Source organism: Canis lupus, chromosome 12, assembly GCF_048164855.1.
Source record: "Canis lupus baileyi chromosome 12, mCanLup2.hap1, whole genome shotgun sequence".
Lineage (NCBI taxonomy): Eukaryota > Metazoa > Chordata > Mammalia > Carnivora > Canidae > Canis > Canis lupus.
Window position 1 is genome coordinate 6,809,988 of NC_132849.1, and position 19,626 is coordinate 6,829,613.

At 48.6% G+C, this 19,626-nt stretch overlaps 2 protein-coding genes across 5 annotated transcripts; both read right to left on the reverse strand.

Moving 5' to 3' along the window:
• Positions 1-5,307: 5,307 nt before the first annotated feature.
• On the reverse strand, positions 5,308-19,291 carry BCL9 (BCL9 transcription coactivator). 4 transcript variants are annotated; one of them, XM_072769481.1, is made up of 7 exons: positions 19,157-19,291; positions 17,732-17,826; positions 16,089-16,278; positions 15,109-15,208; positions 10,191-12,432; positions 8,675-8,935; positions 5,308-7,694 (listed from the first exon to the last, which is right to left on the reverse strand). In XM_072769481.1, exons 1-7 carry the CDS (start codon positions 19,207-19,209, stop codon positions 6,577-6,579), a joined length of 4,059 nt encoding a protein of 1,352 aa, XP_072625582.1. In that variant the 5' UTR covers positions 19,210-19,291; the 3' UTR covers positions 5,308-6,576. The 4 variants fall into 4 exon arrangements, with proteins under 4 accessions (XP_072625582.1, XP_072625583.1, XP_072625580.1 ...); XM_072769482.1 differs by having other exon boundaries at positions 5,308-7,208; positions 17,510-17,826; XM_072769479.1 differs by having other exon boundaries at positions 5,308-7,658; positions 17,510-17,826.
• On the reverse strand, positions 19,251-19,457 carry LOC140601029 (uncharacterized). The gene has a single exon (XM_072769484.1). It carries the CDS (start codon positions 19,455-19,457, stop codon positions 19,251-19,253), a length of 207 nt encoding a protein of 68 aa, XP_072625585.1.
• Positions 19,458-19,626: the final 169 nt, after the last annotated feature.

Genomic DNA, 19,626 nt, shown 5'->3' on the forward strand with positions numbered 1-19,626 from the left:
TGTGGGGGAAATTCAGAAGGTAAGTTCGAAGTGCCTGCAAGAATCTCACAAAGCAGTGTTATGGTGCCAGTTGACTGAAAATCTAGACGTCCTACAAAAAGGCAGAGAGTGAGATAGAAATCCTAGAGCTATTAGCAGCCAGATGATGACTGGATGACTTAGAAGAATAGGCAAAAGGCCTGGGACCAAGTCAAGGGCCTGTTTGCATGATGATGGGAATGACTGAAAGCAAGGGGAGAGATTAGTAATGCAGGAAGGGGATCGGAGGTATAATCACAAGACCAGTAACTTCATTCTATGTGGCCCTAGTCTGTCTTTATTGGCAAATTCAGTAATTAAGTCAGCGTGTAATGTGAACATGGAATATGGTGATGCAGAGAATGGTCACACTCCATACTCATTGCTACCATGTATCTTCTCACTAAAATGTATGTACATTCCTTGCAGGCAGCTACCATACATACCTTCCTTAGATTCCCCTAAGCCCAGCACAGTGCAGGATATGAAGTAGATGCTCAGCGCTTCTTGATTAAGTGGTAGTAAGACTTTTTATAAAGGTCCTTGCTGAGACCATGAACTCCATTACACAGTGCTATAGATCCTTTCTTTCCTGGGCCAAGTGATGCCTGGTTCTTTCTATGGATATGATCCCTGTATTTCCTTACTGGTATTATTACACTTTTAGGTAGCAATGATTATATTTTAAATGCCTTTCCTGCAGGCACTAAGAACAAGGATGAAGAGAATTCTAGGGATTCTTCAGCTTCATCAACAAGGAAAAAACAAACTAATCTTCACGGCAGCATGTTGACATTTCAAAACTGGCATTTAATTATTTACATACCTTAGTATAATCAAAGGTGCATATACACTTGTATAAATAAATCTGTGTGTGTGTGTAAAAATTCTTAATAGCACAAGTACTGACAGCTAGAATAAAGAACTTCACCAGAGCCTGGGAGAACTTTTGCAGTTGGAGAACAAAATAAATCACAGTAATCCATGATTCCCTGTAACCAAATACATTTGGATTGAAGGCAGTGGTGATGTCTCAGTCTCTAGCAAGGTGCTAGGCTCTGCTCGGCTGCATTTGACACTAAGAACCAAGAAGCCAGAAGTCTGTGCTCCAGAGCTCTTACAGCACCACTGAGAGCAGAACACTCGTGCTTGGATCAGATCGATGTGTGAGGATGGGCAGGAGTCTCCAGGGAAAGAAGCACACAGAAGGTTTCTGTATGAGAAGTGGGGAAAGAAACCTTCGTGAAGCTTGGTAAAGATGAGAAATAAACACAAGTTCCCAGGGGTCTTTAACAGAAAGAACTCGGGCTGCAGCAAAAAAAAAAAAAAAAAAAAAAAAAAAGATTCTTAAAAACATCAATCCATCCTGACCATTAACTAAGTAGACACTGAATAACATTGAGATTTGTAACTTCCTTCTGTCCTCAACTCTAGCTCCAGACACTGGGGAAAGGAAGTGGGTGGCCAGCCTGGAGCTGTGAGCACGCTGTGCTGTACGGTAGGAAGAACCAAACTTCCCAGAGCCGAGCACCATCCCAGTCCTGTCCTGTCCCTGTCTCCCCACCACAGCGAAGACCTGCACTTTGCTGGGGCTGAATTTTTTCAAGCTGTTCTTTGGAATCTCGGGGTCCTTTATAATTGCTTTGGGCTCTGAGGGAGTATTTTGCAAGGAGAAATTGAGTTCTTTTGTGTTTGGTGAAATAGCTGCATTGTTCCATGCTTTAAATATGTGTAAGGAAATAATTTCTGAATCTTCTCTTTATCTTCTCTGTGATCATATACTCACCTTCTTCCTCTAGCAGCACCGGTTGCCAAGCACAACTGAGCACTGAGCCAGAAAGTTAAGAGTGTGGACACCTGTAAGCAGAAAACAGATCACGCCTATTACAGTAAACCAGATAAAGAGCCATGTTAAAGAGAGAGATCATTTTTATTCCTCTGGTCCTCATAGCATACCTTCTTTTTAACTTAGTTTATTATTTAACTCCCTCCAACATAAAATGTTTGGCCACAGACTGTTTTCTGTGCTTTACAAACTGTTTGCTATAGAGGTGTTGTGAGAATTTTACCACCAAATTAAGATGCTGTGACTTGGTGACTTTGAACAATTACTGGTCTGGGTTGGAGAAAAGAATGTGACGGTAAGGCTCAAGTTCTTTAAACAGCACAGAAAATACAACTCAATTTAATGTTTTTTAAAGCAAAAGAGATGAGTTTGTGAGCTGAAGGATTTTGCCAGTGACTTTCCTGCATTCTCCCTCCCACCCCCAGCCTGTCTCCCACACCACAGTACACTCCTGCTGGACTGCCAAGATGATCACTCAAATCCCTCCCTTAAAACGTTGATGAATTTCAGGCTCCTAGGGGGGCCACACCCAGCTCCCTGTGACCTCCCTCCCTCTGCTCATTTATTACCCCACCTCCTTTATAGTACCCTTCCAGTTTCCTGGCCTTTACTGTGCCTTTACTGCGCCCACTTCCTCTGTTTAAATGCCTGCCACCTGCCTTCCACCCAGGAAAAATCATCTTCCTGTTGAGGCTTCGTGGCACCTTCCTTTCTGGCCTTCGGCCCTTTGAGCCATCACCACAGCAACGACCGGACTGCACTGTCATGATCAATTCATGCACCTGTTTCCTCATCCCAGCCTCAGCACAGTTCCAGACACACAGTAGGTGCTCCCTAGGTGGTAGTTGCTGAGGAAGTGAGTCCTTGTGTTGAATACAGCTTCCCTGTCCTTTCAGCACTTTGAAAGTTCTCAGAAAAGGAAAAGGAAATGACTAGAGACCATTTAAACGGAACACAACCACCACCCTACCTGGGGTACCCCCCTGCCACTGGGGAGAAGGAAGAAGAGTGAGGCCAAGAGCCCAGTACCGCTGTGGAGGTGCTGTGATTTCTCTAGTTTACCATAGCCAGAGCTGGCTACATGACCTGGGAGGGAGGGGGTGTGAAAAATGGAAATGTAGGCTCCCCTGTCCAGATTATTGAGAACTTCAGCAGCCCAAGCCTCAGCCCAGGGCAGCTACACAGGTCACATGTAGCCATGGAAGCTGGCCCTGGTGACAGCAGGAGAGTAGGGAGGCTGGGAAAAATTTTGGATCAATTTATTTTATTTTATTTATTTTCTTTTATTTTATTATTTTATTTTATTTTATTATGATAGTCACAGAGAGAGAAAGAGAGAGAGGCAGAGACACAGGCAGAGGGAGAAGCAGGCTCCATGCACCGGGAGCCCGACGTGGGATTCGATCCCAGGTCTCCAGGATTGCGCCCTGGGCCAAAGGCAGGCGCCAAACCACTGCGCCACCCAGGGATCCCTTTTTTTTTTTTTTTCAATTTTTTTTCTAAGAGTAGCTTTAAAATCTGTAAAAATTTGTTTTAGAATTTCTATTTTCTCACGCCTCACCCCTCATAAGACCCCTACAGTAATTTATTTTCATTTAGAAGTACAGATTTTCTCAAAATTTATTTTATTTCACTTTGCTTTAGGAAAAACAACACAAACTCTTTTAGTTCACCCACACCCCACCACTTAACCCCTGAAATGAAGTAAACACATCATTATTGCATTTCCTTCACTCAGTCCCCCAATTTGGGGGAGACTGGCTGGGCTTTCACAGGGTTATGTTAACAAGAAATATCTTTATCAACCTTTTGCTAATTTTTAAAAATTAGTTCTCGACATGGGAGTATCAAGCCTCTCAAATGTGATTTTCACATCATTCTTAGTAAATTAGAAACTGTTCTGTTTAAACCCCAAACGAACTCAGTTTATCAGATATCATCATGATGAAATGTTGTTGGTATCTGCTGACAACGTAAATGAATGATTTATGAAGGGGTCTCTTCAAAACTCCACTTCAGGGCAGTGGACAGCTCATTCGCACTGCTGCATGCTGTCCAGCAGGGGGCCGAGCGAGCAGCGCCACATCCCCAGCTTTTCCCAGCAGGGGCCACCGGGCCGCTCCAGCTGGCTCTGGGCTCCCTCCGAGGGCCAGTTGAACAGGGACCACAGCACTGTCAGGTGCAGCCGGGAGCAGGGCCACCCAGAAGCCAGTCCAGTGGACAGATGCCAGGGCCCAACCTTCCTTGGTTGGGGCTCGCATCTCACGTTCCCCGTGCTTAGATGTTTCCCTGCTCACTTCCATAAACTTCGAAGCCAGAGAACTGAGGAATGAGAACCGAGGAAGACGGCTAAATTTATGGAACAAAACACTCATTTTACTCTCCTAACATAAAATGTTCACCACACAGGGCCATCTGAATAGATCCGATTGTGCCTGAATTCTTAAACTTGAGCTCAGCTTTCTCCTCTGCAAAGGAGATGATTACACCACATACCGTTTAGGCCCTCCAAGGTTAGCAGGAGCACACGTGGAGGTGACTGGTGGGGGAGGTGCCGCCGCAGTCATCTCACTTTTGTTGCCTGGGGCTCTTGTGTTTCTGAGATGACAGGGCAGCCAACAGTGGAAGAGAAATTGGCTCTCAAACACACCTATCGCAGAAACCGTCACAGGCACAGGAAGGACTCCGACTGTAGAGCGCCAGCAGAGCCCAATTTGTACCAGTTTGTCTGCAGATGACTCTGCACCTGCTGCTCCTCCCTTCTTCTCTCACCTGTGAACAAACTCACACCCAGACGCCCAGTCACTCAGCCAAAACCACCTAGGACGTGAAGCAATACACACACCAGGGCAAATTCAAGTGCAGAGAGACACGCATGGCCTGCAGGATGCACACTGCCCAACGAGGGCACGAGTGGTGGGCGATGAGCCGTGCCCAGACTGAATGGGGCCACAGTGGGGACGCCGGCAGGCAGCGAGGCAGGGGACACCCCCACGGGCTGGGGAAAACCCCGACTCACAGGCACAGTGGTCATGTTTTACCTTAGCAAGATTCAGGGACACTTCAGAGCTTCTGCAAATGAGTGAAAATATACCCTTGGCCTGAATTGCTTCACACCATTTAACTGGCTCTCCCAGAAATTCCTGGTAGAGACCATTCATTACCCCGAGAGGTAAATTTCAGCGCCGGGGGCCAGGGTTGCTCTTCTGCCCACCACTAGGCTTCACAACAGAGACAGGACTGGTCCCGGGACAAATCTTCGAGTGGTTCTTACTCAACCACCCAGAGAAGATGCTCCACCTAGGCAGGCACTTGGGCAGGCTTCCCCTCACCTTCATCCACCTGCTGGGACGCAAAGCCACTGTGTTCCTCGGGTCGTGTGGCAGCTACCATGCCCAGCACTAAGCAGACCGGAACTGAAATGAACACAAAAGGCTATTCAATTTTGTAAGAAACAATATATTTTATTTTTCTGACACCACAGCTCTGGTGAGTGGTTTTGTACCAAATTTAATGGAGGTTACACAGAACGTTTTACGCATGGGAGGGGAGGGAAGGGAGGAACCACAAAATTAAAAACAAAAACAAAATCCTGGATAGCTTTTAGCATCTGTTCCACTCCCACATTGATAAAATTCACTTGGGAATTCCTAATAAAAGGAGAACAGAAAACAAGGTGGGGAAGGGAGGGCGTGTTGGGGAAGAGAAGGGAAAAGCAGCCCACCGAGCATCCCAAACACAGGCCTTTCCCTCCCGGAGCCGGAGCCGGAGCCGGAGCCGGGCCTGGGCGACACCTGGCCTGGAAGGCGAGGCTTCCTTAGATTTACTTCCCCCAAGAAACACCGGGTATTGCAGCTGCCAAAGGGAAAGAAGAGGAAAGCAGAGGTCGTCCTCGGTGGCGGGCAGGCTGTGGGGGGAAGGAAACACTCAACCAAGGGGAGAGGGAGAGGGAGGGAAGAGAGAAAAATGTGAAGGTGGGTTTGCAGACTGGGAGAGACAGACAAGTGCGGAGAGCACTCGAACTGAAAAACAAACGTCCTAAGTTTCATTATTTTTAAAAAGAAAAATCTCCCCCCTCCCCCCACCCCTCGCTGAACTTAGTTCCTTTTTTTGTGCTTTTCATTAATACTCTGCTCTGAGGTCGTAGTTTGGTTTTTTTTTTTTTTCTATACACTGGAGTTGAAAGAAAATAGTCCAAAGGTCTGAAGATGGATTCTCCACCTAAAGTAAACAGCCCAGCATTCCTGTTCTCCTCTTGTCCCAAAGACTAAAGTCTCTGCTAAAATCCCTTTTACAATATAGTACAGTACACAAAAAAATAAAGCCCAAAGCAAAAAACAAAACCAGAAAAGAATCCTGGGAGAAGCCAGTCCAAAGGACGTAAACATACAGAGAACGGTGCAACACATGACCGATGGCAATTCTCAAAGCACAGCTACAGATTCCCAAAAGTAGGTGCCATCACAGGATACCCAAGTCCACAAAAATAATTTTTAAAAAATAAATCTTAAAAAAAACACACCTGTTGATTAAATGAATCATTTGTTTTCAGGTAAATCCATACATTCTCAAGTTCCCCCCTCCCCCAAAGCAGCCCTCGGGTCTCTGTTCTCCTATTGCATGACCAACGGTGTTCCTGGAACTCCCTCAAAGCAGCTCGCAGGACCTGGAATCTCATCTTGACAAGGATCGGCACATCCAATCTTAGCAGCTTAAAACATCATGTTTCCTGGGTTGCCAGGTCCTTGGCTAAATCCACCCATGCCCACGTCAGCGGCCATGCCCCGGGGCCTCATCTGTGGGGGGATCATGATGTTCTGTTGGGGTCCCATCATGCCCTGCATGGACATCATCATGCCTGGAGAGCCCACGGGCCCAGGGTGGGTGTAGAGCCCAGCAGGCCCCCGATCCTTGCCAGGAATCATGCCCACGGCAGCAGCTGGGTTGCTCATCAGGGTGGGCTGGCCAGGCATTGTAGATTGTGCTGGTGACATCATCCGATGGTGCGGTCCCATCATGCCTTGCTGGAGAAAGGCTGGTGGTCTCATTGGGTTGTGGCCTGGCATGGATGGGGCTGTCCCGAGGGGGATATCCGGAGTTCCCACTGGCCCTGGACCTCCCATGCCAGGTAACGCCAGTCCCATTCTGGGTGCTTGTTCACCCATCATCCCCTGCATGTGCGAAAACCCAGGTCCGGGGCCCTGGGGCTGTTTACGGCCTGGGACTTCCCCTCGAGGGAAATACTGCAGTGTCTGGCTGGGCTTCTCAGATGGAATAATGCGAGACAGATCAAACTCCGGTATTCCAGTGGCTCCGGGTCGGATGACCTCCTGCAGATCTGGGTCTGTAAACACCGAAGGCATGCTGTTCCCCAGGACAGCGAAGGAGTCGGGACCCCCGGGGCCTCCAGGCTTGCAAAGTGCTGCATCTGCTGAACTCTGGGGCAGGGTGCTGGGGCGACCGAGGGGGCCTTCCCCTGGGAAACCCATGCCTCCTGGGAAGTTGCCCTGCCCCCCGCTGGGGCCATTGTGAGGGAACGGAACCTGCTGTGGAGGAGACTGTACTGGAGGGAAGCCCTGGGGGAAACCCATCCGTCCTTGAGGTACCATTGGAGGCTCCTGGGACCCGTGGCCCATGATAGGATTGTGTGACATCAAGCCGGGCCCCATCGGGACCCCGTGAGGAGGTATGTTGGGTCCCATGGCATTCGGAGAGGGCATCTGATTGGAGTGAGAAAGTGGCTGGGTCATTCCCATTGGGCTGAGGGTTGGCATCGGAACCACAGGGTTTGGACCTGAAATTCGAGGATTCTGTGTATTAATGCCCATTCCTAGAAAAATAAAGATATCAAAGGAATCACCTTAACCAAGAGCAGCTTTAGAAAAACTATCATAAACCCAATTAACAACAACAAGATCATTGTGTATCAAATGTGCAAGGGGCTCTGCTGGGAAAACATACAACACGAAATCCCTGCCCTCAGCGAGATTAAAATACATTTTGGAGCGTACAGGCCAACAGCCCTACAAGAGGATATATTCTGAGTCTTAAACTCAGACTACATATGTTGTAAACCTTACAACGTAAGGGTATGTAGAAAATAGCCAGGAAGAAAGTCTGTGTGAAAAGTCACAAATTAATATAAGCAAATCAATTCAGCCTTCTTCATGGGAGGCATGGAACATAGATGAAACGAATTTGTCTGAATCACTTAGGAACGGTCCTCTTTGGACAGAGAGGATTAGCCCTACAAATCCAAGAATCAGAAAGAAGGCAACATGCCGGTTCTACTATAGTCCCTAAGCCATTTAAGTAGTTGGTGTCTCTACAGAATAACCACCAGGTATGGTGAGGATGGTGCTAGGAAACAGGCTGTGCCCTGTCTGAAATCCTGTGGCTGCTTAGTGGTTGGAGGCGGCCCTTCCAGAAAAACACTTGAGAATTAAAGACACTCCGATCTGCATGTTAAAAAGAAACACCTCTCAGTATTTCTCCAGGAGGACCCCCACTGCCCTCCCACCCCCTCAAAAGGGAAAAAAGTACCCATCCAGGTACACAGAAGCATCAGAACTTCTTTGAGGAAACTGTAAGAATCCTAAGGAAACCTGCTTTCTAACAAACACATTGAATCAAATGAATACAAAATTGTTCACGTTCTCTTCCTCTAGTTAAGACACTTGATTCTATTGACGGTACTTCCCAGCGTGTGCCGCTTCCATCCATTGGGGGTCTGCAGCCGGCTGAAAAGCATGCGAGAATTCTCTCTTTTGTCTAACACTCGCTCAGTATCCTAGCTTCCTGATTTCTTACCTGGCATATTATTCATTGATGGCAAGTTGGGAGAACGTGCTGGAGGGGAGTCGTCATCGGAGCTGGCCACAGTCTTGATGGCGTCGTGGTATAAAGGGGTAGAACTGGGCATTGCAAACTTGGACATTCGAGACATCATAATAGACAGCGGGTTCTGGGAAAGGGTTGGCTCTGGAGGCATGGTGTAAGGTGTACTAGAGGGAAGACTTCCAGGGATGTTCACGGAGGCAGACTGGCTGGCTGTGGGGGGTGGGGGGCCGCCTACAAGAAAGCAAAATAAAACAAGAATGGGCAGGAAATTAGATTCCTCTTAAAGGCTATCAGGCCTATGATTATGAACTAGCAAGGCCAAGAATGAGATGGATGAACAGGACAGTGTTATTAGACCCAGAACACAAATCATCAGTCTTCTGGTCAAGCTGTGTGTGTGTGCAGAGGGGTGACCAGTGTGACAGGGATGCAATGCACCAGAAGACATGAAGACACACCAAGAATGCAGTAGAGACAGAACCTCAAGCTTGGGAAGGGCATGGTGTAGGGACAACTATTTCACTGAAAAGAATGCAAAATAAGCAGATCTCTCCCTTGCCGATCATGATTCAGAATTCCACTCAGGTATTTAGGACGCCGTGGAGCCGGCCCAGCGACTCAACCCCAGGTGCTAACTGCGTCACCCTATACACACGCTCTTGATTAATTTCCACAACCACAACGTCGGCACTGAGCAGTTCTGAGGAGGCTGGTTCTACTGTCCTGCTCTTGTGATCCGCTACCCAACTGGGAGAGAGACGCTTCAGCTGGCTGGGATACATCCTCGATCTTATTCTGAGTCTAGTTTTTCTCAAGCAGAGACCACATGGACCTAGTATTTATACCTCGACGCTCATCTTCCACTGACCACCTCCGGCCCCATTCACAAAACCACCATCATTAGCCAGAGCTTCCCCCAGGAAGAAAATGCTGAGAAATTGCAGCTGATCTCTGAAAACAGCAGTCTACCAAGGAGAAGGTTTTGGGTAACTGTCTCTGTGGTCAGCATGTATTTATGAGAACCACTAAAGTCTTTCAACAGCCTCCCCTTTCTGCTTACGATTATACTCAGGGCCTGTGGACACGAGGGCAGCCCCCTTCAAGTGGGCAGGTCTAGTATTGAAAGAAGTCATATTTACCCACTGTCCGAGGCATTTTACTTCACCAACCCACGTGCACTGTGCAAATGTAAATTATTCTGTGGAGTGACACGTGTCCCATTCTCCCTCTTCCTCTGAACAGTCCTACCTGACAAACACATTCTGCACTAAGAGCTGTGTGTCTCTGCCAGGATTGGATACTTAGTGCGTAACCCCGCGGAAGCACCAATCACGCACCTGGCCTCGGATACGTCCGTCTCGGCAAAGGCCACCTCCTCCGGTTGCATAATCAAATTAGGACACCAGTTTTCTTAAAGTACATAAATGAGGCTTTTGCAATCTCCGGCTACAAGGTGCAACTGCTGTGAGGACGCAAGCATACTGACCTGACTCTACACTGCCCAGCATGGCTGGGGAGGCCATGGTGAGGGGTGCTTTATGGTTTGGAGGGATCCCGGGACTCTGAAGGGGAGGTTTTGGAGAGGAGGTCCATCCAGGTGACGGGGCAGGAAGTGATGGAGACTTGAGGTGAACAGGCGAAGCAGCAGCAGACCCCAAGACAGGGGGGGACTTAATGGAAGCAGCAGCAGCTGGGCCCGCCAGCATGCCTGCCAGCTGCGATGGAGTCTGGGGGGACTTGAGGTTCCCCGAGGGTGAGCCCAGCATTGGTGACTGGACTTGGCGCATCGTGGGAGATTTCAGAGGGTTAATGCCTGGGGAATGTACCTGGCTGCCTGCCACAGATATATCCAAGGGCTTCCGCCCCAGGCCACGCTGAACTGGAGGAGCTGTGTTGAGGCTAGTGGGGTTACTGGAAGGGTTGAGAGGTAGTGGTGGCATATGACTGAGCCGGCTGTTAGTCCTTTGGTCGGGCCCAAGTGGTTCTCTGAGATTCCGCAAGCCACTGTTGCTGCCTGGACCCTGAGACATGGGAAGGAATGGTCTAGGGCCCATGCCGTACTCTTGCTGGGGGTGCTCACCAAATGGCAGGGGCACCATCTTCTGCTGAGTGGGCAGCAGGTCTGCGCCACCTGGGCGTAATTTCATCATCTCCTCAGGGCCTGCCCCAGCCTCTCTCATCTTCTGAGGTATCATCTGAGGGTTGGATCCCATGCTGACGTTTAGACTGACATCTCCCTTCATCCCACTAGGAACCATCCCAAACTCAAGTTCCCGACCAGGGCCCATCTGTGGGGGCATTCCTTTCGGAAAGTCACCCCTGGAGGGACTCAGAGGGCCCTCAACGGGTATTCGAGGGAAAATGGGATTACTCCCAGGCTCCATGTGTCGCTGGGAGCCTGGGATCATTCTATTCATCTCCATGCTGGGCCTGCTGCTTTCCATGCTCATCCCCGGGGGGAGACCCAGCTGCTTCTCTGCCAGCTGCTGTTGAAACATCTCTTCGGACAATCCTTGGGGGTTTGGGAAGCGTTCCCCTCGGCCTGGACCACTGAAGACACCCTGGCCAGGTGGGAAGTTTCGACCATCTGTGATTTTTGGCACATCGTCTGGCCAACTGACTCCAGAAAGACCTGGTCTAGATGCTGGGTTGGGGACATTCGGCCCCTCCATTTCTGAGTTTATCATTCCTGCAAATCCAGGGAGGCGCATCTGGCTCCCTGGCATGTTGGGATGGGGAGCCATGCCCCTTGGGGGCAGAGAGTGGGGCATGTTGATCCCATCGGCAAAGGGCTCCGCGCCCCCTGGCCCCCAGCCTTCGCTTGGGGCCATCTGATATGGAGGAGGAGGCCCTCGGACCACGCCCCGAGGCCCATGCTGATGGACCATCATGTCCTGGAGGGAGCACTGCTGCACGACCACTTGCTCCTGCTTCCTCCTCTTTTCCTCATAGAACTCCTGCTGCAGTTTCAGCCAAGCTATCTGCTCGGGGGTCATATGGTCCAAGTGGTCAGGTCCCATGGGCCCAGACTGGGAGTTCATGGAAGGTGGAACCATTTCATCTGGAGAAAAGGGCACATCTCTATGTCCTTGAGGGCCAAATGGAGCTCCCACATCTGTCCGGGGCCCAGGTCCCTTCCCTAGGCTTTGGGATTGAGCCATCATGGCCTGTATTGGCCCTTCTGGTTTTTTCTGAGGTCCATCTAATACCCCAGTGTTCTGCTGGGGTCCCCCACTTTGTCCTCCTGTGAATTCTTTCTCATCGGGGAAAAGCATCCGTTGGATGTCTCGGAGCGTTTGTAAGGAGCGCTCCCGGTGCTCCAGCTGCTCCTGAGACAGCCCGTCGGGGTTCTCTCCCAGCGTGGGGGGCTCTCCACTGGACACTGGAGGAGGCGGAGGGGCTTTGGGATCTGCTGAAGAGCTATTGCTCCCTTGGGACACAGGGGTCACTGCTCGGTTATTGGGTGTCGAGTTTGGCCCGGTACCGTCTGGGGGCAGTGGAGTAGAGCTGGCAGGACTGCCTACAGAAGGGATCAGTTTGTTTTCTACACCAGGACTATCCCGGTCCAGGGGACGTGGGGGTGCAGCAGGCTTGGGTGCTGGTGCCGGAATGGGTGGAGTCGGCTGCAGTCTGGTATTCTGGGAAGAATTCTGGTCCTGGCTGGCTGGAGCTGGGGGCTGTTGTGGGAGGGTTTTCGGATCATTCCGAAGGGCAGATATCTGTGTGTTCTGAAGATAAACAAGATTTTAAAAATCATTGGTAAATGGTATGGAAAGGCAATTAAAAAAGCAAAACATGTTATAAAGGATTTGTCCCAGTTCACATAAATCTACTCTGACATTTGCTGCAGAAACTGCCCATGTACAACCCCAGTCTGGACATGGAGACGTTCTGATTTTTTTCTTCCACTTTCCTGTCAAATGGCATCGTCTTTCCCTTGCTGAAGATTATGTTTCAATAACTTTATAAGCATGCCAGGGGAGAGCCACTCTGCCAAAGTGAATATATTTGAGTATCTATTTCGAGGAACAGGTTTGATATCACATGTCTACTGTGTATTTCTGATTCAAAGAGAGATTAGTTTCTTGGTATGTGGGAGGCTGTACCTAACACCCTTCTTTTCCCCGAAAGTACAACTAGGTATATAGGCTCCTCATTGTCAGTCAAGAGGTCTGATGTTTTCAGCTGCAAGGGAATATACTTGTCACTGACAGCTCTGTACTCTAGCAGCCAGAGGAAGCAGGGAAGGCTACGCCGTTCCAGTGAGAGTCTTCTCTGACATGGTGACTAGCACAGTACTCCTCTCCTTGAGTTTCCAGGGGGCCTGATAGCTCTGGTTTCTGTTTTCAGTTTGTGATCACTGATTCCATATTCGATAAGAACTTGTACATTAACTGTAGTAAGATAATCCGTAAGCAGGAAGCGTCTGTGGGGAAATCTGAGGCTATCTAGCCCACGGTGTCTCTTGATCTGTTCTTTCCAATAGACAGCAGACTGCCCTTTTTATAGGTCAGATGACAGCCTCATTATTATTTATTAAGTACCGACGCTACACTAAGTCCTGGGTGAAAGCACATGCACCTGCGGGGACACGGATGCTGTCTGCGTGCGGAAGAAGGACGCGTACCCTGGGTCTAAACTCTGGCACTGCTGGCGGTGCCCAAGTCGGGGGTACTGCAGAAGCACAGAGGGGCCCAGCCTACAAACCCCATCTCGGGGATCTTTCGCCAGCCTCCAGCTAGCCGCATGTACCCTCCTTTGGGTGTTCCTTTGTTCCTACTTGCTCACTTAATCCTGTCTGTATTTCCAAACCCCTGAGGCTCTTCCTTACCTCCCCACTTGCTTTCTGGAAGGCTTTCCTGTGTGCAAATCTGTACACGAATCATGTGTATCTCTGCATCGAACAGTCTGTGTTGCATAAACACAAAGACTATCTTCACGTGTTCTGTTCTGTGAATATGTATATAAATGTTTCATTCACAGGTACCCGTGCACATATGTCTGCACACAGAGACTGGGGTGGGAAGGCTGGCTGAACCTGCATGACTCCACATGCTCAACATGTCTCCCATGTCCCTGACTCCCGTACTGTAGTGTGGAGGTCACTTTCCTTTTCCTCCTGGTGCCATTTTAGGTTTGGTTTTGTTGGCCAGGTTCGATTGGTCGGTTAGTTTGGGATGGGCACCGACTTCGTGTCATGTGACCAGGATAGAAGTAGTAGTTTAGTGCCACCCTTTTGATTTGAGATTTGGAGCAACGGTCGTTGGATTATTCCCAATTCCATCCTTAACACCACTTCTGACTCATTTCAGCACCAGAGAAGGTAGAGATGCAAACCCTAATAAGATCTGCTGCCAAGTCAATGAAATACTGGCTGGCATTACAATGTACCCTGTGCATCCTGGGATGATAAAAGTTTTAAATATTATGTATACATGTGTATAAAATATTTAAGCATAAACTAAGATATATACACATTTTAAATATCATGTACGTCCATCCTCCTCCCTTCTTGAATAGCAGAGGTATACGAAGAATGTGAAATGCCTTTTCTAAGTCTAGGAAAACCCAAGCTCTGCTATGTCAATGGAGAGGAACTTTGTTGATCCACGACAAAGACAAAAATGTCACTGTTTTATCTTGACTTGTCATTTGACTCATTTATTGTCACTTAACTTTTCCCACATCAAAGACTACACCCAGTACTAGTACTAGATTTTATGCTTCCTGAAAGCAAGGTCTGTGTCTTGAACCTCTTAGTGTCCCAGCAGCATTTGGCAGGATGCCCTGACAATGCCAATCACAGAAACAACTTGTGGTTCCATGTGGAACGCTACATGGATTCAAGCAACCACTGCACGTTTTTTCTAACGTGGCTTATGGTAGGTACTTAAGTTCCAGACAGGAGACACAATAATATTTATTGGAATTTTGGAAATATCAAGCAATTAAAAGTATTTAATGGTCCTCTCACTTTGAAGTAAGGAAGAATCATTTTGAAAGTCACTGAGACTCTAATTAGCAGATTAGCAGCATGTACTCCAGTACGGAGGCTTGAGTCATTCCTCTTCTGCTCTGCAACTAACTCAAGAGCATTTGTTAGCTGTTAAAAACCTGCCCTGTACACACGGTTTGAATTCAGATTTTCCCAGGGATGGCTACATGAAAGAAATCGGACATCTCCTCATATACCTCCTGTTTTATCCTGTGTCCTTCTCTCCTAGTAATCCCTCAGTTTACCTGCTTGCTAAAGGAAAGGCCAGTACGGCATGATCTGCCTGAAACCACATAATACCACAAGTAGGTCAAATGCCCGGGATGCAGCTTACACCATCGAGACTACCTCCCACCTTTATGGGCACTGGAGAGCCTTTAAACCACACTCCACTTCCAAAATGGCCTACCAGAGGGGCTGTGCTTCGTTCTGTCTTGCTGTTAGAGATGTTCTGGATGTGGAAAGAGACGATAGTTTCAACCTGGCCTTTCAACACAGCTTCTGCGGCTCTGCAGAGACAAGAGAGATGCACACACTAGGATTTGCTTCTACTCCACTACCTGTAATTGCAAAAACACTTTAACCCCAGAGTGAACTTGTAAGAGCAGAAAGGAAGGTGGTTCTGTGTAGAGAGCCATCAGAAATGTTGAGTAAGAATCAAGAAACACAAATTTTCATTATTTGTGTCTATCATTTAGCATCAGACTTCTGGAATCTAATGATAGCTATTAGCAAAATCTCAAAAGAGGCATTAAAAAACCCCAAGATTTTCTCCTTCCAACCAATACACTGTGGTAGGTGTTTTATAGAATCCTAGTTCAAAACCCCAACATGAAAAGCAAACGTGAACTCTCTCAACACATAATAATAAACTAAGGCTGTGGAAATTCACTCTGTCTGTATGTAGGGTACATTCACATTTTGTATAAATTAAGTAAGCAAAAAAAATCTGCTGACCCATCCATCAGAAACATAGGTGCCAAAACATTCACAGTAGTTATCTCTATTCCAGACATATTTCTCTTTTTAGTTATTTATATTTTCTAATCATTCTAAGACAGACACAAGTATTACTTGTGTTATTTAAAAGAGAATGCTAAATTAGATGCTACTGTGTAATCAATCTCTTTTATGTTTGAAAAAGATCTGTATCTTACAAGCACAAAAACCTTCTGGAAGGAAAGCCAAAGAAGTATCATCAGTGGTTGCCTCTGGGGAGAGAGGGTCAGGAGGTTTTGTATTTTATTTTATTTTACCCCTTTCTGTACTGTTAACTTCAAGTGATATAACACATGTGGGGGAAAAAAGGATTAACCTTCAGTGGGAATAAGAACTCAGGCGTCCAAACACACAAGCCCTGCCAACAGCAAGACCCAGCTGTGAACTTACTTATTGGCCATCTCAGTAGAAAACACATACACCACTTTGGCGGGAGTCTTCTGAGCAGGTGTGGGCTCTGGGGCAGTAGTCTGGCCATGGGAGGGGGTGGAAGACCTGGGGGCTGGAGCATTGGATGGGGTCATCGAGTGTGGTGTGTGCTGGGAATCCTGGGACTTTATGTGGTCAGCAGAATTACATTCTAAAAGAATGAGAAGAGTGGTGTCAGAGAAAGGAAAAAGCTGCTTCTGCCAGCATTTACAGCACCACAACACAAACCCACCTTGAGAATTTTAAGGAGGAAGCACCTTGCTAAGAGAAAACCTCTTCAACTCATAAAAATTCCAAAACGCTTCTCCCCAAATGACAAAATTACTAAGCACTAAGCACCCTTTCCCTCCACCTCCTTACTTGTCTATTACGCACCCTTCAGACATTAGCACAAGTGTCCCTCCTTCCTGGAAACCTTTTTGGAACCTCTTGGACTAGATGCCCCAGTGAGTTGAAACCACAGCCCCCAAATCCTCTTATTTCAGCATTTATCACATTTTATCATAATTGTTTAATGATCTGCAGTCCGGGTTCACTCAAATTCTTGGGGATGGCAGCTGTATCTTGTGACCATGGTCCCCTACCGCACAGCATAGTGCTGGCGCTCATGGCAGGCCTCCCACAAATACCTGAGGATGGAAGGAAAGATGGGGGAGCAATCACCCACGTTCTTACTTCTAATGTGGGCTGGCAGGAAGGAGTGGGGGGGGGTGTCAAACTTCCACCCCTGGAATGCGACTTCACACTCTGGCCATAGTTAAGGTTTCTGGTTTTCAACTAGGAGGGAAAACAACTGAAGCCACAGCCGTTGGCCCCATATTCCTCCTGCCTAGCTCTATTTTGGTGCCTCCCCCGTTTCTACTACATGTCACCTCTCGTTTCTGCCACACGGGAATCAGCTGTGACAGACCCACACTACTGCCAGGGCTTCCTCTCATGCCTAGTGGCAAAGTGGTAACCAGAGAGAACCCCAGTCTCACAGAGTTCAACTGACAGAGGAGAATAAGAGATGCCGGGAAAACTGCTCCAGTGTAGGCCCCTGGCATAGACAAACGGGAGCTCGAGACTGAAGGAGAAACAGCACAGAAGCCAGAAACATCCCCAAGAACGTGGTGAGGACTGAGAGACATCCTGCCATCACCCCCGGAACATGTGCATCCTGAAGGGCAAGAACTCTTCCACGAGGCAGTCCCAGACCATTCTTCAGGGAGTGGGAAAACAAGAGGAAGCAGTTCCACCCTAACAAGCTGCGACAACTCCTGAACCTGGTACCTACTCTCCCCACTCGGCTGCTCTGAGGCTCTCCAGCATCCACCAATGTCAGAGGCCTTCCCTCGGGAATAGCTACTTCCCTCTGAGTCTCAAAGATCTTATAGACATACCTTTAATGTCAGAGTCATCGTTTGGAGTCCCAGGATCTCTCTGATCAAAGGAGTCGGCGGAAATACTTCGCTCCCTTTTCCCCTTGCCCTTGGCACCATTTCCAGCCCCATTCTTCAGCCCCATGCTCCCACCTGGGCCGGGGAGTGCTTTAGGGGTATGGCCCCCACTCCTGGAGTCACAGGGGGATGGCTGGGATTGGCTGGCTGAGCCCCCCTGTTTACCCTGATTGGAGAATTTGGAATCCAGCTGGGGGTTTCCAGATGGGGACATCACTGTAGGAGGACGGACCATCACCTCCTGCTTTGACTTAGGGCTACTAAAAGAGACAAATAACAAAGGGAGATCAGACGCCGGATCCAGCTGGTCTGCCCAAATCAGGGAGAAGCAGTTCCTAGAGTAGGTCAAGGAGATGCAAAGGACTGAGGGACCACCCCACCTTTCACCTCAGTCACTTCCTTGATCCTTCGAGCCCTGCTCTCATCTTGGAGCTGACAGAGAGGAGGATCAGGCCTGCCTGGGCTCGGGAATCCTACAGTCACGTGGGGACCCATCTCTAGGGCTTCTGTCAGTAAAGGACAATGGTCTCTATGTACATAGAGAACTCACTCTCACACTAAGACTAGCTCAGAGTAAACAAACAGGCATCGTTAAGATCAAAACACTACCCACCCCGGCTGATGACAGGGAACAACTGTAACAACGGGAGCCTAGCTTCCCTGCTGGAAAATACGGGCAGGACCCAGAGAGCATGAGAGGAAACCCGCTGGTGAGTGGAGGGTTAGGGAAACCCTGTCGGATGTGAATCCCTCCAACAAGCAGTATTGTGCACCAGAGCACATACACTAACTGGAACCCCACAGGATGAGGAAAAAATTCTTTAAAAAATATCAATTTGGGGGCACCTGGGTGGCTCAGTCAGTTAAGTGTCTGTCTTCAGCTCAGGTCATGATCCTGAGGTCCTGGGATCAGGCCCCAAGTTGGGCTCCCTGCTCAGCAGAGAGTCTGCTTCTCCCTCTGCCCCTCCCCCTGCTCATGCTTTCTCTCCCTCTGTTTCTCTTTAAAAATAGGGGCACCTGGGTGGCTGAGCGTCTGCCGTTGGTTCAGGGCATGATCCTGGAGTTCTGGGTTGAGTCCCGCATTGGGCTCTCCCTGCAGGGAGCTTGCTTCTCCCTCTGCCTATGTCTCTGCCTCTCTTTCTCGGTGTCTCTCATGAATAAACAAAATCTTTAAAAAACACATATCAATTTAAGTACTGTGGAACACAGGAAAACACTTCACAGCGGGGGACTAGGGGCTGGTCCTTTCGTCCTAAGACCTAAGGCCTTGTCACCATCCCAGGCCTTGGTTTAGTACATCGTATTGGGTGGGCTCTAAGGTCCTTTCCTCTGTGCTTTGGGAGGGAGGTGGTGGTAAAGAAGCACAGTCAAAGAACAGCTGGCAAAAGAATAACAATAGAAAACTCTAACAGAAAGTCTGATTGCACTGTGGCCCGTTTACTATTCTAACACTATTTACTTCTCTGTTTTCTCTTCCTTTCCCCACTTGGGTTCACTTGCTTCCGCTTGAACACACTGTTCCCTCAGTGACAGTTCGAGGTCCACCTATGACAATCCCCAAGGGGCAGCTGGGTAGGCCCCAGCCCTTACCTCTGTGTGTTTCCTGACGGGGAGTTCCTCACTTTAGGGTTACTGGAATGCATTGATTGAAATCCTGAGCTTGCAGTCACAAACAGGGATGGGCTCACCGAGTTCCTCTCGGGCAGCAACAGAAGCAGCTGCTCAGGGCAGTGGTAGCGGCCCGCTGCTTGTTGGGTGCGTCCCTTAGCGCTGGCCACCTGTATGCCTTTTTCCTCTTTGTTTTTCTCTGCTGTGGAAGTGGGTCCTTTCCCCTTGCAGCTCCAGCATTCTCTGGGTGTGTGCCTCCTGCTGCCAAAGGAAAATCTCGCATCTCCAGGGCACACTACGGGAAAAGGCCACCCAAAAAGGGTTGGGAGCAAAAACACAAAAGACACAAAACACCCTTACAACAGGATCAAAGTTAAAGCACTAGCCAACTCGAGGATGTGGCAGATAGATCACTCCTCAGCTTCCAACAGGGTTAAGGGAGCAGCGATGTT

Coding starts and splice junctions, on each gene's coding strand:
- BCL9 (XM_072769478.1), bottom strand. CDS start 19,209: ATGCATTCCAGTAACCCTAAAGTGAGGAACTCCCCGTCAGGAAACACA. Junction 17,827..19,156: donor CCGTCAGGAAACACACAGAG/GTAAGGGCTGGG, acceptor TGTCTCTTTTAG/TAGCCCTAAGTCAAAGCAGG. Junction 15,209..16,088: donor TCTACTGAGATGGCCAATAA/GTAAGTTCACAG, acceptor TTGTCTCTGCAG/AGCCGCAGAAGCTGTGTTGA.
- LOC140601029 (XM_072769484.1), bottom strand. CDS start 19,457: ATGCGAGATTTTCCTTTGGCAGCAGGAGGCACACACCCAGAGAATGCT.